Below are 17207 nucleotides of genomic sequence, written 5' to 3'. Positions count from 1 at the left end.
CAGAAGAAAATTGTAACTTCATCACATGTCCATATAGATGCTGGAAGAAAAGAGTGATGACCCCAAGAATTGTGAGAGTGCCATTGTGAAAGTGCCTAGAATTAATGACGAAGTACTGCAAATACAATATTAAAATGAGAATTATGGAGAAAAGAATGAGAAAGAGAATTAATAGCTTTGACTAGAAGGCAATAAACTTTATCGACGAATTGAATTGTGTGATACCAAGAAATATTAAAACAAAAAAAAGAAGTTGAAAAAGCAGGAGAAAATTCACAGTGTCATATTTCCCCAATGAGATGTGTTCTCTTCTTAGAATAATTTTGATCTTTGACCTTGTATAAGTAAATCAGGTCTTAAAGGAAAAAAAATACTTACTATTGACATTAAGGCAATTTGTTTAGAAATTGTGAAACAGATTTGATGAAAGTATAATTTGATCAATAATATTCTATACTTGTTTTGAATACAGTAGGTATAGAATGCTAAAAGTTATCAAATGGGAGTCATTTTCTTCGTAAGATCATTTGGAGGTTCATTCAACTGAATTGATGTCATTTCACTGGCAATAAGTTTTGTTTCATGTTTTAAATCCATAATGTTGTATATGTTGTTATTCTGTTTTAAAATTTTCTTCTACCATGAATTTTAGAATTTAAGAAATGTTAAGAGAATAATGCAATTGTATCATTGGAAAATTTAACTTATTTTGATGTGATTTTTTGCATGTTATCCTCAAATAATTCCATGCTGAAAACACATTTCAATATTTTCAGTATCATAGAGAATAACCAAATAAAATTTTTATATCCTACTTATGTGGTGGGTGAAAGATGAAATGACTGAGGAAACAAAGGTTCTAGCTTCCAAGCACATTGATTTGTTAAGAAATACATGCCAATTGCCTAACAAATTGGAACCAGGCACCTCAACTTTGACAGTAGCCCGCAGATACAGGGGAAGATAGATTTTTATGCATTAAAAGCAATTAATTAAATAAGACCAGCTAATTGAGAGAAAACAACTAACCAGGATACAAAATTGGGTAATCTGATTTCTAATTGGAGGAAAGATTAGGGACTTTGCAAGTTAGCTAGAGGAGAGCAAATACATGCAATTCCCTGAAATCAGAAAAAGTGTTGTCCTCCTCCCTCCTCCCCAAGTGTGAAATAATCAAGGTACATAGGAATGATAACTGATTGATCAGTATGGGACCAGTTTTCAGATAAGATATGTATTGATATACTTGAGATGTATGATTGTGAGAAAACTCCATGCATCAATCTTTGGATCTGATTGGGTTGCTGGTCAGCATAACCTAGGTCTTTACTTGAGGATATCTAAGCAGCAGGTACAGATAGTCAACCTTCCTAGCCACACAGCGATAGGTTTGAGCAATGCAACAAAACTTTCTCCCAATTCCCACAATTGAATAAAGTTTGCTCATAAAACAGAAATTGGACTAGACCCATAATTGAATAGAAATGGAACTGAGCTAGCTCCAGAATTGAATCATAAGATGGAGTCAGCATGATTCATTCAATTTCCACTACCACTTGCTATTCTATTCACTCTTTCAGTGCAAACTGATGGCAACTTTAAATTCCCACCCATTCTTCTCTCATCTCTACTTGCTTAAACTTACCTCTTCATTTCTTTTTATATCTGTCTCAGTGGACTTAGATTAAATCCTTTCAAAACTTGTCCTTTATGGTTTTCATATTCCAATCAAATATTTCACTGCCTTTACTTTCTTGGTTTCTCTAGTACCTAATTCCCAATCATATCCCATATTATCTAGAAAATTAATCTTCACTCCACTGAATTTCTCCTTCACAATTTAGCTCATTTTTATTATACAATAACAATTAATTGCAATACTGTTATCTTTTAGAGTTGTTAAAAGTTTGCAAATGCATAGTCTTTTCCAAAATCTTTAAATGACTTTGCTTTTAGTTTACCTAAACGATTAAATTCTGTTATATCATTGCCAGAAGAAAATACAGTGGCAAGGTAAAACATTTTCTCAAATTAATTTTACTTACTTTCAAGTAAATTTAAACAAGCCCCTCTCTCTTCATGGTCAAGAGAAGCTAATAATAGGTGGTTCTTAAGCAGCAGATAAATTTAAACTGCAGACTGCAAACCCATCCATTTAAAAAAATTTTTGGACCTCACTGAGAATACGTTCAAATTCACTTCAGTTCCTTTTTTTTTTTCCTTTGTCAGTGAAATAACCTTCTGATGGAATGATGGTGATGGAGGATAGGCCCTGAAAACCCTCCCAGTCCCAAAATTCCTTGAACTTTCCCATATGGTCAAGTCTGTGGCAAATGCATGTGGGAAAGTTCAAGAAAGTTTGCAGGGAGAGAGGAGGGGGTGTTCCCTGGGTCTATACCCTATCAATGGGACCTGAACCCTGAATTTTCCATACATTTCAGTAGAGCAGATCACTGGTGCCTCTGCCCAAGGCATCTGGTCCACCCCAAACCCACCCGGATTACTTAATAAACTCACTTAATCCCATCTAGATCTTTTCACTGTTGCACATGCACCCCCAGGCTATTTACCATTCCTTTATTCCATCCAAATCTCAGAGTCTTTTTTTGTATGTAAGGACCAATCTTACCCCCATTAAATTACTCAGATTTGCTTAGAATCTAGCCTGCTTCTATTGGCCTCACAAATAAACCTCAATACTTTAACTGAAACAAGGCTTGAGTGGTTAAATTCTTTTGAGGCAGACCCCTGTGCCCTTACATTTTGAGCTTCCCAGCACCCTAAACCGCAACACTTCCTCTCTTTCACTAAAACAATAGTTGTCACTTTCCAGGGAAAGAAAGATAAAAGGCCTAAATACTGTTTTTGTGTAACTTTCACTAATTTTTTTTTCCTTAAACCAATTCTAAAGTGATGCCCCAAAACTTATTAAGATATTTCTTTCAAACCACAATTTAGAAATTCACAGTAGAGAAATTACATTTCAGTCACAGTTTATGATGCCTGCCATAAGTTTTGCAGACTGGGGTAAAACGATTACCTTTTTTCTTATCTGTCTTATCTGCCATCCTAAGTTGGCCAGAGTATAAAGGGAGAGAGAGAGATTCTACCTTTTTGGAAGGTTTCAGAAATTCTCTGGGAAAGGTTTCATTCTTTACATCCTTTTCCTTTTGGTTGATCAGGACACAGGAAAACTCAGCTGGACTTACCCACACAAAACACTGACATGCTAACAACATAGTGGATATTACACAAAAAATATGTACTTCTAGCTTCAGGCTACTAATTTTTTACTCTTTCTAGTCCTGCTTAACATGGAGATCTTAAATGTTTACAATAGATGAATATGTCAGAACTGGAACTCTACCCCCTGCATCCTTGCAACAGTCGAGTCCATTTTCTGCCTTGTAGCCATCATGGTCAAAAGTGAAACTGAGGTTAGGGAGCTTATCTCAGTCCCCCTGTAGCTGGCTTGGCTGAGGTCACAAGTACATTATCTTGTCAAGGGAAGCCACTCCTAGGAACTGCTCCAAACACTCCTAAAGTTCCTCTGTGAAGAAGAAGGCATCCTACTCCATGAGGTCTGAACCATTGGACCCTCTATCTTTGAAAGACATGGGGAAACCATGGTCCTGAAACACACGGGACTCCTCTGGAATTTTTCCCTCAGAGATGACTCTTAAAGTTCATTCTAAGTTATGTGTAAGTTCTACAAGTCCTGAAGCACACAGAACTCGGGAATGTCTGCCCTTGAAGGTGACTCTTAATTGTCACCCAAGTCTGCACACTAGGGTCTACCCTAGAACACCAGGACTTGTAAGCTGGAAAGCAGGCCAAAAATCAGGCAAGTACTATGCCTCTCAAACAAAATGAGTCTTCAAAGGTGATTGCCATAACTTTTCAAGTTTCTCTTGGCCTTCCCATGTAATTTTCCTTAATGACTTTAGGTTACTGAGGATTGTTTGTCCAAATGGACTGCTTGCATTGTCCATATTATTCCAGCACCCTGCTGGCTGTCCCAGTTGTTTTGAACCAGTTCTCAGACAGAAGGGAGTCCCTCCCTGGAGGATGTAGGTTTCCCCTATTCACGCTGGCTTTCTACAACTGCCATATGCCTCCTGTCGGTGTGGCTGTAGGTATGTACAAGTACCCAGTTTATGTCTAAGGAAAGACCAGTGTCCAGCTAGAGATGTAGGGACGAACAGCCCCTTAATTACTTCAGGTGATCACAATAACATGTAATACAATGGGACTCATTCAAGCAAAATTTTATTTCAGGCAATGGGGAAGACAGAAAAGGGGAGAGAGAGGAAAAGGGGACCAGATATACAACTCAGGCATACATCCTAACATGCAGTATGTCCCTTAAAGGCATCACTGAGTTGGGACACACAGAGAAACCAGTCCATTCAGCAGAAGGGGAATATTCCAGCAGGAAGGTGTGCACCTGCTAAAGGGGATTTTCTTCCCTGAAGTACCCTGCTGAGAGTAGGTTTCTTACACTATGACTTTGGATGGCTTCCCCAGAGTTGGCCAAATTGCATATCAGAGGACAGGGCAAAATATTCTTTTGGGGGTTTACATATCAAGGAGAAAAAACAAGCTGGTGGCAAACAAAATATAATTTGGAGGGCATAACTGTATCAACCTCCAAAAATGTTACTTTATTTTGCCATGAATGAGTTCTATAAGCTTATAGCCTCCATTAGGGGGACACTGTCAGAGTGGTCTTAAGACCATTAGGCCTAGTATTAAAACAATGGTTTCCATGCATAGACTACCTTAAGGGGAAACTGGTCCAATCTTAGAACAGCATATAATTTTTAAAAGTCCACCGAACAAAACTGACCTGGAAAACAAGACTCAGGATCATCAGACTACCTGAAAATCATAGCCAAAAATTCTGTTTAAACCTGTTTCAAGAATTGATAGATGAAACCTGTTCAAGTCAATTAAAACCAGAGGGCAAAGGGCCAATTGAAATAATCCATTGGCTGCCTCCTGAGGGAAAAATAAATGAAAACTACCAGCAATACCATAGTCAAAATCCCAAACTTCTAGGTCAAAGAAAAAATATTTCAAATAGCCAGAAAGAAAGAGTTCAGGTAGCAAGGAACCATAGTTAAGATATTATAAGACATGGCAGCTTTCAGAGATATCTTGGAATATGAAATTCCAAATGCAATGGATAAAAGCTTGCAACCAATAACTTATTCTGTGAAACAGTGTAATTTTCCTATGGAGGAAAAATGGGCCTTTAATAATGTGCTTGGCTTTCAAGCATTACTGACAAATAAAAAAGATGAAAAAAAAATCTAAAGATTAAAATTTAGATAATTTAAAATTATTAATATGTAAACAGACATTGAGATAACCACAAAGTCAGGGCTGAGGGGGTGGCCATGGCGGCTCAGTACTCGGGTTTGATGCGATGGACTTTCTCGGAGATTACCCTATTGCTCCGGACCTCTTCTAGACTCCTCTGTACAGCAGCAAAACAGAAAAATAATGGCCAAAACTTAGAAGACGACTCGAATCAAAATGAACAGAAGACAGACAGTACCTCTACAGAAAAGACACTAACTGAAGACAAGGTCAGATTAGAAGAATAGCTGCAAGAAACCTGGGAGAAGTACAAGCGAGCCTTAGCCAATTCGAAGAACTTGCAAGAGTGAAGTCAGAAATTAGTAGAAGAGGCAAATTCTATGGCGTTCAAGGTTTCTGTAAAGATTTGTTAGAAGTTGCTGAAATTTTGGAAAAGGCAACAGCAAGTGTCCCAAAAGAGGAAATAAAGGAAGAAAACCCTCATTTGAAGAACCTGTATAAGGGTCTTGTCATGACTGAAGTCCACATTCAAAAAGTGTTCAAAAGGCATGGTTTGCTCGAACTAGATCCTGTTGGTACCAAATTTGATCCCTATGAACATGAAGCCTTGCTCCATACTCCAGTAGAGGGGAAGGAGGCTGGCACCATTGCACTAGTAACCAAAGTTGGGTATAAGCCACATGGGTGAACCTTGAGACCTGCTTTGGTAGGTGTTCTTAAAGAACTGTAGCAGTCTAACTTTCTAACTCTTTCTTCCCCACACTCAAATGTATACAGCTTATTAGATGGATATTTTCTCCTTCAAACACTTCTAACATTTTCTCACTCTTCATGGAAGTAACCAGTGGCTCAACAGAAAATTCACCCAGTCTTGAAATTGCATTGTTTAATGAATTGGATAATTTGGAAAGTTTGCACAATTGATTTAAGTATTGCATATCTAAAGAACAGAGCCTCTGAGGCAATCTTGTAAACTGTACAGTATGTTCAATGATGTTTTTCTGTTAATAACCCTGGCTATTTGAAAGGTATGTTCAATGAATAATATGTCTCCAGGAATTCTACAGTGTGACTGGCCAGACAGATTTATGGGGTTGTTTTTGTTTTTTATTTTATCATTCTGGAGTTTTTTTTCTTTTGTACTATGAAAAGGTTATGAGAAAAGCTCTTTGAAATTGATAAAATGATTAGATCAAACCAACATATTTTCTCTCCGCAACAAATTTTATAATAATCTTTGAGAGAACTGTACTTCAGTTCCTTGTTTATGTTGCTGTCTTGCTGGCAAAAATTTTGGTGGCTTCTAGCTTTTCCTTGGGGTACACTGATATGTATACAGTGCTGTTTATTCTGAACCATTATGTGAACTCCAAAAAAGAAGCTATTTAAATGATATCTAAGTATTACATATTATTCAACTATCACTAATAATTTCTCCAATATTTGGGTTTTGTTTCAGACCTTTAGGTAAATAAACCATTGTTAGTAGTCCTTTTCATGTTTACAGTTATCATTTTGCCAGTTAAGCAATTTGATTTGGCCCTGAAAATCTGGGGAAATGTTTGCAGCCTTTTTGAGTGTTATATTTAAAAGTAGAAATATGTTGAAATCAGTGTCTGAAATAATCTCAACAAATGGATTTAATTTTACATTCCTTGGTAAGTTTTACTGTCCCAGAGTTTAGGAACCAAGTACTGGGTGAGCTTTTTAAAACATAGTTTAAATTTATTATTTAAAAGGATTAAAGCCCTAATTTGCACTAAAAAAAACCAGAGATAACCACAAAGGTAAATAAATCTGAACTTTGGAAGGGGACACACAATGATCAAGTGTTTATATCCTATTAAAGCTGACAGAAAAATATTCTTCCAGGGTTCCAGTATACTCAATGGTTATTGAAGGATTTAAATGAGACAGAAGATCTGGGTGATTTTGTTCTCTTTTGATGGTCTTAGAAGACAGAAAAAGAGAAAAGAATGTCATGGGGAAGAAAGGAAGAGGAAGAGGAAACTTACTATCTCACATAATACGCTGCCTGAAATGAAAAATATATTGAAAGAGAGGGAAGTTGTGTGGATACAGACGACCCATGAACCTCCCTTTCATCTGAACCAGAAAGAAGGATTTTACACACACACACGCACACACACACACCTTACTTGTATTTGTAGCCCCACTGTTTAACACATTGCCTGGCCTATTGTAGGCACTTAAAGCACTTCATAAATGCTTTCGCTATTCATCTCTGTAAAAAAAGAGGCAGGCCTTTGACAGCACTCGTCCTAACTCCAATCACCTTCTCTATCCAGTTAACCATCAAGCTGCCTCTTGAGAAAATAAAAGGCAGTTAAAAATTAAACCACAAAGTAAAATAAACTTTAATCTGGAAGAGGTAAAGCCAAAGTATCTCTAATGAAACTGAAGTTGTTACATGGTGAAAGTTGTTTTCCACCTATATCCTGTATGATGCTGAGAAAATCTCGGTGAGAAAAGAAGGAGCATTTGGTTCTTCCTCAGGTTTGTCCTTAATATTTTCTGATTAAAATGTCCATTTTGGACTAAGGGGACCTGCCCCCATCCTCTTTATCTAAGCAATACCTAATTTACTGAGCCTCTCTGATAAAAACTTTATTCAAAGGTGAGAGGGGAATATTATGCAGCTGTCACACAGATTCCATATATTTTACCCCCTCAAAGTAGATAAGAGGTAAAATAGGACAGGGAGTGAATCATTATTGTCATGGAGGTCAGGGGTTTATAAACCACAGTGATCTCTGGCTTAGAAACATCTCCAGAACACATCATAAAACTTTAAGGTCACTTTTGGCTATTAAGTTCTACTTTCAAAATGCCAGGGTCTCCTGGGATGAATCCTTTAGACACCTAAATGACCCCTGAAAAAGTGTCTTTTTGATTGCCGAGAGAGATTTGGAAGAATAGTTTGGTGGGGGTGTAGGATACCAGACAGCCAAAGTGTGGTATGCGCACAATGAATGTGCTTGAGGTTGCATAATTAATAAAATTGATAATGATAATGATGATGATGATGATGATGATGATGATGATGATGATAAACTATCTTTTACAAAGCACTTCAAGGTCTCAAAGAACATTACAAATGTAATCTCATCTGAACCCAGGGACCTGAGTTCAAATCCTGCCTCAGATATGTATTAATTGTGTGCCTAAGGGCAATGTAGGGAGGGAGGGAGGGAGGGAGAGAGGGAAGTAAGCATTTAAAAATACCAGGCACTGCCCTAAGTGTGCTTTACAAATATTATCTCATTTGCTCCTCATAATAACCCTTCAAACTAGGTGCTATTGTTATTCTCATTTTGTAGCTGTTCATGTGTTTTCAGTTGTGTCTGACTCTCCAATACCCAATTTGGGATTTTCTTGGCAGAGATACTGGAGTGGTTTACAATTTCCTTCTCCAGCTCATTTTACAGATGAGGAAACTGAGGTTAAGCAATTTGAGGTTAAATGACTCTGGTTAAGTGAGGCAAAGAGGACTAAGTGACTTGCCCAGAGTCACACAGCTAGTAAATGTGTAAGACCAAATTTGATCTGTGATCTTCCTGACTCCACGCCTAGTGCCTGCTCTACTGTGCCATCAGCTGCCTCCAAATAACTTAAATTTCAACTTCCTGGATCTTTTAAAAGGTAGAAGAAGCAACACCCAAAAGAGAGTCTACACCTGATCTCACTTATACTGGCCAGCAGGAACTGACCATTGGTGTGATTAGCTGAGGCTGGTGAGGGGATCTGGATAACAAAAGGGGAGTGGGTGCCTATGCTAGGAGAAAAAGGAGGCCACAGAACATAAAAAGCCTCTACCTGCACAATGGGGTAAGAAATGACAACAGAGCGATAGCAGAGGTTCTCAAAGCTTATTTTATATCTGTTTTGGCAGCTGAAAAGTGAATAACTTTTGTACCGGAAATGATTGTGCAAAATTTGTAATACCTAATGAAGGAATCCATCCTACAGCAGCCCTGGGAAGTTCTAGTCCCTACTGTTGTTCAGGAACTTTCTGTACTCTGTTTTAAAAGTCATGATTCTCTGTTTTAAAGTACAATATTGGTATCCCTGTTTATTAAAAGCTGCCAGAATCATTAGTATAAGGTAGAATCTGGTGGTGATCTGGGCACCTCTTACAGGCCTCACGAGGGAAACCAATAAGTGTTTATATGGAAATCTTGCTATTTTAACAATAGCAATAACACAGGTAGTGATTTTAAAATTCTACTGCACTAGCTGGAAAGGGAATCAGAAAATGGACAACTGAGATTGGAAGAGGAACAATAGCCTTGAAAGAAATGAAGAACCAGCACCATCTGGCCATTATGTCATGAAGAGACCCATGATACCATAAATAAGAGGAAAACCACAGAGAGATGCCATCTGACAGTCATAAACCAAAGTCCAAAAATTAGACTGTCTATGTCATTACCTGGAGCATCTATGTGGTGCAGTAGATAGTGTTGGGCTCCAAGCCAGGAACACTCACCTTCCTTGGTTCAAATTGACCTCGGACACTTACCTGCTGTGTGACCCTGGACAAGTCACTTCACCTTGCTTACCTCAGTTTCCTCATCTGCAAAATGAGCTGAACAAGAAAATAGAAAACCACTCTATTTTGTTTGCCAAGAAAACCCCAAATGGGTCATAAAGAGGCAAACAGAACTGAAACAAATGAATAACAAAAACTAGCCTGATCTAAGCAAGCCATGACAAAGAGAAATCCAAAGTTGAAGGGAACCTCCTACAAGTACTTAGGATGCAAAACTGCCCAAGGCTCTTAGAGCTGCTGGCTGTCAGTCACGTTCAATGTCAGGAATTCTACTTGTCTCTTGATTGCCTGGGGCCAAAGGTTTTAACCCTGGAAGTGTGAGAGGATAATCTCATTCAGTCCTTTCATTTTACCCAGAAGGAAGACTAGGACTAGAGAAGAGTAGTGACTCCCGTAAGGTCACATGGCTAGCAGAGCCAAGCCATGTATTAGTGGTTATATGGGCCCCTTGCTGTGCCTTGAGCACAACACTCTATATTCCAACTCCAGGTATTTGTCCTGGCCATCCCTATGTCTGTAATGCTATCCTTCTTACCTCAGTGCACAGGCTTTCCTGGCTTCCTTCAAGTCTCAAGTAAAATCTGAGCTTCCCCATGAAGCCTTTCCTAACCCCTCTTAATTCTAGTGCTCTGTTATCTCCAATTAATCCTGTATATACTCTGCATATAAACTACTGTCTCTCCCATGACATTATAAGTTCCTTGAAAGCTGGGACTATTTGGGGTTGGTTGGTTTATTTGTTTCTTTAGGGACTGGCCTTTCTTTGTGTGTCCCGTCCCTGGAACACAATAAATAAGCATTTAATTAATGATTGTTGACTAACTGACCATTTGCACATTTAGAAATGGCAATTCAAAGAAACATGCCCAAAATAAAACAGCCTCTGGAATGATATTCATACATATTTAAAGAGGTAGAGGACAGCAAACATCACAGAGTTGATTATAATTTACATGATTATCAAAATGCATCTTAAATGTCACAAATATGAATTTTAAAAGGCCAGCATGTGGGCTTTTGTGATGGTGGACAATGATGATGATTTAGAGAAAAGTACCCAAATACCTGACTGAGCCATGAGAAAGTTATATTTCAGAACTGCAGATGTCTGTGGACATTGTTCTTTCAGGAGGTGAAAGTCAACCCCTGGGAAAAGAGCAGCGTGATGGATTCTTCAGACAATGCCAGCTCCTGTGTGAGGGAGAACACCAATCCGCAGGAAGAGGATGGAAGAAAGCAGCAGCACCCAAAAGTGAAAAGTAAGGTCATAAAGTGCCATCCTCCCCACTCAAGCATGTCTCCCTGAAGAGCTCTTGAATTCCATCCAATTCATTTCAACAAATTTGTTGATTATTTCCTGGATGCAAAAAAACTCTGCTAGGAACTATGGAAGATGCAGAGAGGGATAAGAAACACATCTTGTTCTCATGGACTTTTACAATGGAACGAATGAATAAATGAAATCATATTTGTGAAGTGCTTAGTATGTGCCGAGCACTGAGCTGAGTGCTAGGGATACACATACAATGTCAAAGGCAGGCCTTGTCCTCAAGGAACTTGCATATTATCAGACCAAGACAGCATGTTAAGAGGAGTACTGGTCAAAACAGTATTTTGGTTTGGAAATGATCACCACAATGGCTAGCACTTATATAATGCTATAAGTATTATCTCATTTAATCCTCACAACCTTGCCCAGTTCATTATCCCCATCTTAGAGACAAAGGGCTGAAGGGGTTAAGTGACTTGCACAAGGGTCACATAGTTATCTGAGACAAGATTGGAACTCAGGTCTTCCAAGTCTAGCATTCTATCCACTATGCCACCCAACTGTCAAATTTAAAGGGGATAGTTAAATAAATTCATGAGTGTAGATTGCCCCACACACACTTCATAGAAATAATGGCAGTAAGAATTTGACTATGGTTTCCTGAACTAGAAGGCCAGTGGGTTAGAAGGGTAGCAGAGAGAACACTCAAGATTCTGTTCTCTCAGCCATGGTCTCGGGTCTTGGTGGCGAAATAAATGAAAGGAAGACAGAAAGGAGTAAAGTAGGAAGAAAAACTAAGATAGATAACAAATAACCATAACAGATGAGACAAAGTATGGTAAATGGATAAAGTAATGGATCGATAGAGATAAATGCAAATAGTAATAGATAAAACAAAACATGGTCCACCACACCACTTCCCAAATATCTCTATCCTTTCCAGCATCTGCCTCAATCCAGAACTGAAGGTCCCACCCCTGTGGTTCTGGATTCTGATTGGCAAGGTCCTAGCCTGGCCCAGTCTCAGGTTCATGGCCATCTTCATACCTTTTGGTGGTGGATATACTCCCATCACCTTCTCACGAGCCTTTCCACTCTACCTCTAGAACAGCAATTAAATGCACGCTACCATTTCTGGGAAGGACACATCAATCAACCTTCCCCTTACTCCAATCATCATTGTCTCTTGACTTTAACCTCCAGAACACCCATCTCTGCCTATTTCTATGCCTTGTTTCCCATGTTAGAATATAAGTTCCTTCAAAGCAGGGAATGTCTTGTTCTTCTGTATTTAGCCCCAGTACAGAGGCTGGCACAGCAAGAGCTTGATAAATGCTTTTTTCATCCATTTATTTATTCACTCATAAAAACACAATTTATGGTATAGTAAAAGTGTCTGAAGAAAGGTACAAAGAAAATACTTTGGGGATTTCTTAGATCATCCCCAAGTTCTATTTCTATGTTCAGGAATTCCAAAATTCCATTATGTGAAGACTATTATTGGTCATTCTATCCCTCGTGATGCCTTTTGACCTGTAGCCCTATTTTTCCCCAACATTACCTCTAACACTTCCAACCCCAGTTCTTTCCCAGGACATTGCCCTTACACTGGCTATATTGTTCTCCCTTCCCTATATCCACCTCTTGGTGAATCAATTTCCCTTTACTTCAATATCTACACTCAAATCCGTTTCCCTTTATCTGATGAACAGTCACATTGGCCAAACCCCAACTTGGTTACTGACATCATCATCATCATCATCACCTTCTTCTTCTTCTTCTTCTTCTTCTTCTTCTTCTTCATCAACAACAAACTTATAGCTAACATTTATATCATACCTAGTATGATCTAGGCACTGTGCTAAACACTTTACAAGTATTTTCTTATTTGATGCTTACAATAAACTTGCCGACAATCTGAGGTGCTATAATTATCCCCATTTTACAGATGAAGAAATAAGGCAAAGAGGAGTTAAGTGATTTGTCCAGGTCCACACAGCTAATAAGTGTCAGGAAGATATCTTATTGTCTCTCCTATCTTCTTCAACCCCTCCTCAGCACTTATAAAAGCAGGGGCTTGACAGGCAAATGAAGAAAGAGTTCTTTATTCTATCAATCCCAAAGCTCCATCTAGTGTTGAGCATGTATTATGTGCTCAGAGGAGTGGAGTGACAGAAATTGATCTGATTGATGAAGTAAATTACTGACAGGATTAATTAATGATGAAGTTCATTAACAACCCAAGTTTAGTGTTGTTTTTCATTTATCTCCAAGTTATTAGGAATCATCATATAGGCACTTCTGTCTGCTTAGGATTAGTCCTACAGTTTCCAGAAAGAACAGAAGGAAGGACACTCTGAAATCTAGCTCTTACTTGAAATAGTGTGTAAGGAAGGACACATTCAATTCAATAAGCCCAAAAGGAAATCACAGATCCATACAAAATGTTCATTTGTGAGAAGCCCCTATCCCCAAGATTTAATGTGGCCCCTGTAAACTCAGAACTTTGTTTACAGAGAGAATAATTCAGGAAGAATGTATGAACTGTGCTGTTGATGTGTGTGCTTACACCTTCTATCAACATCTTTCGATAAAAGAATAAAGGCCCTTATTTTTTAACATTGAAAACCTTGACCAGCTACCTCATGGTCATCCGCTCTGTATTAGTATAACAAACCACTCATTCCTCCAAATTCTCCAGCTTTGGTGACAGTGTGTAGTCACAATGTAATGTTATTGAGCATCCTCTAATAGTAAGTGCTTGGTGCCTATTTGAAAAAGGAATGGTCACTTTATTAGCAACTAACCACTGTCAATTTTCCAAACCTTTTCATCCCTCCTCAGCCCTCTTCTAGATCTCCTTTACCACATCTTCTGCTGGGAAGCTTGTCTCATATTTAACTGAAAATATTGGGGCCATTTGCTCAGAACTCGTTCTCCCCCTCCTCTTCCTCTCATATCACTCAGATATATTCCCCCTCTATTTCCCCCTCTATCCCTCTTTCACTTGAAAAGGTCATCCTACTCCTTTTCAAAGTAAGACCCTGTAAATGCAAAAGCAATTTCCTTCCACCCCTTCTTCTCTTCCAGATTGCCCTTTCTATCTTCCCCATCCTCTCACTTATCTTTAATATCTCCCAATCTACTAGGTGCTTTCCCATTGCCTAGAAATCACTTTCTTTCTCTTTACTTATCTTGCCTCTCTAATCCTCAAAAAAAAAAGATCCACCTATCCTGTTAAGTCATTTTATCTCTCCTTCCTTTTATAGCTGAACTCCTTTCCTCTCACTCTCAACTACCTGGAGAAAGTCTTCAAACCTCATCATTCAAATAACACTGTTCTTTCCAGAGTTACCAATGATGTCTTTAATTTCCAACTCTAAAGGCCTTTTCACAATCTTCATGCTTTTGGACCCCTCTGCAGCCTCTGACAAAGGCAATAATCTTCTCCTTGATATTCTCTTCTCTCTAGGTTTTTGTGACACTGATGTCTCCCTGTTCTCCTCCTACGTGTCTGACCACTTCTTCTCAGTGTCCTTTACTGGATCTTCATCCAGGTTATGACTGATAACCATGAGTGTCCTCCAAGGCTCTGTCTTGGGTCCTTTTCTTTTCTCTATATATACTATTTCATTTGACTCCCATTTTGTCAACTCCAATGGATGCAATTACTATCTCTATACAGATGATTCTTTGACCTATTTATCCAGTCCTAACCTCCAGTTCTACATATCTAATTGCCTATTGGATGTCTTGATTTGGACATCTTATATTCAAGATGACCAAAACTAAACTCTTCTTTCCCTTAAAGTTGTTTCCTTTCTCTAGCTTACCTATTGATGAAAAGGATGCCAGCAATCTTACAATCTCCTAAACTCATAACTTAGGTATCTCCTTGACTCCCTGCTCTCTCACCACCACCACCCCTGCATATCTCATCATTTGCCAAGGCCTATGAATTTTACCTTTCTAACATCTCTCACATATGTGCTTTTCTCTCCTCTGACACTGATAGTACCCCCTTAGTGGTCCCATCACCTCATTCTTGGTCTATTTGCATAGACTGCTGCTGATCTCCCTGTCTCAGGTCTCCCCACTCTGGTCCATCCTCCCTTCAGCTGTCAAATTCATCTTTCTAAAGTTGAAGCCTGACTGTCTCTCTCTCTCTCTCTCTCTCTCTCTCTCTCTCTCTCTCTCTCTCTCTCTCTCTCTCTCTCTCTCACACACACACACACACACACACACACACACACGGACACACACACACACACACACACACACAGGATGGTTACTTCCTACCCCACCCCACTTTGTGGTTGCTATCATTACCATTACAACAACCAGTTCCTCCTTCTTAGTGAAAATAAAGTCCAGAATGGAATTTCCCTTTATTGGTTCCTCCACATTTTGAAAGCTGAAATTATTATCAAGCCCAGTAAAAAAAAAAAATAGTAATAATGGAACAGCTCTGTTCAGGCAGAGATTTCCATCAAATGTCCAGATAATCAAAGTCTCCCATGAGTACTTATACCTTGCCTGTGGACCAAGATTATGACTTGTTCCTCAAATTCCTTCTTTCTGTCAAGGCAGTGTCTAGAATCTACTAAGATGAGAATATCAGTTCTAGTTCTACCAAATGCCTATGCTGCTTTCTGATCCTGGCACTAGATTTCTTCCCATACATCTCTTTTGTTAAATCCTCTACTTCTTCCTAACCTCTCAATTTGAATTTTCTGCAAAGTTCTTTCCCTCATCCTTCTTGTTTATCTTTTTATACTTTGTCCATTTGCCCAATTTATTTACTTCTTTGGACTTAACAATATCCAAATGACTCCTGACTCAATATTTTCATCATTGACCTTTATCTTGGGCAACACACAAGCATCTCCAACTGTCTATAGGACAGTTCCACCTATTGGAATGTCTCAATATCTTTCCAACTCGAGACATCGAAAGCCAAGCTTATTTTTCTTTTATCCTGACTTCATTATTTGTATCTGTGATTCTACATTCATCTCACAATCTGTGTTACAAAATCAATGTATCCTCTACATTCCAACTCCATTTCTCTTTTCTATAATACTCTTCTGTCCAGACGGCAACCAAAAACTATGTGAACCTAAATAGAAATAGAACAATCTTATGACAGATTTTGTGACATATTTTTTGTTAAAAAGAAAATTACTCTGTTTATACAATTACTGCATGTTTGTTGTCTTGGTCTCTCTCTTGAAGGTTTCTGTTCAGTAAGATATGGCGTGGCCATCATGATACATTTCTGTAATCTAATAATAACAGCCCAATTTGCCAGTCTGAGCATTGCCATCGTTGCCATGGTGAACCACACAGACCAGTCAAATCAATCCAATGTTTCCACAAAGAGACATCCTGGTGCCGCTGCAGATATAGGGGTAAGTCAATGGCAGCTCCAACTTTTTCCATTCATTTAAACAATAGACATTTCTTGTACCTACTATATATGAAACATACATTGGTGTAGAAACTAGACTAATAGTAAATTAGACAAGATGCTTGCCATTTAAGAGTTTTTGATCTAATTGGTAATATATGTATATGTGTACTGTTAGACTAGATGGACACTGAGATCTCTTTATAATCTAAAGTCCTCTGATTCTGGGAGATTAAAAATACATCAATAAATAAGAAATATCAGAATGTAGATATGTAAGCATTCAAAATTCTCCAACATCTGATAGGGGAAAAAATCACATAAGGGATAAGCTTCATGGATGACATGCCTTTTGAGTTGAACCATGAATGTCTTCAGGACTGATATCAGGATGAGTAAGTATTGGTGTAGGGAATATTGTCAACAAAGGGACAAAAACATGAAACATACTACTTTGAGGAGATGGTAGATAGTTCAATTTGGCTAGAGTAAAGAGTGCATAAGGGAATACTGGAGGCAAGTACATAGAATGTAATGAATAGAGCACTAAACATGGAGTGAGGAAGACCTGAATTTAAATCTGACCTCAGACACTATCTGTGTGCCCATAGGCAAGTCACTTAACCTCT

General features: G+C 38.5%; 1 protein-coding gene and 1 pseudogene across 3 annotated transcripts in view; both read left to right on the top strand.

The window, feature by feature from the left end:
• The first annotated feature begins 5402 nt into the window (after positions 1-5402).
• LOC110219881 (grpE protein homolog 1, mitochondrial pseudogene) lies at positions 5403-6055 on the top strand (annotated as a pseudogene).
• A 1652-nt stretch (positions 6056-7707) lies between these two features.
• The window catches only part of LOC110219743 (putative small intestine urate exporter), a 107823-nt gene continuing 98323 nt past the window's right edge, over positions 7708-17207 (top strand). For all 3 annotated transcript variants that reach the window (XM_021003359.2, XM_021003356.2, XM_021003360.2), the window contains exons 1-3: positions 7708-7842; positions 11028-11157; positions 16404-16579. In XM_021003359.2, the coding sequence (XP_020859018.1) occupies positions 11064-11157; positions 16404-16579 (270 nt within the window). In that variant the 5' untranslated portion in view covers positions 7708-7842; positions 11028-11063. The remainder of the gene's footprint in view (positions 7843-11027; positions 11158-16403; positions 16580-17207) is intronic.

Source organism: Phascolarctos cinereus, unplaced genomic scaffold (assembly GCF_003287225.1).
Source record: "Phascolarctos cinereus isolate Bilbo 61053 unplaced genomic scaffold, phaCin_HiC Scaffold_726;HRSCAF=1367, whole genome shotgun sequence".
Taxonomy (NCBI): domain Eukaryota; kingdom Metazoa; phylum Chordata; class Mammalia; order Diprotodontia; family Phascolarctidae; genus Phascolarctos; species Phascolarctos cinereus.
Note: the sequence above shows the minus strand (reverse complement) of the source record. Positions and strands in the feature narration are given on the sequence as shown.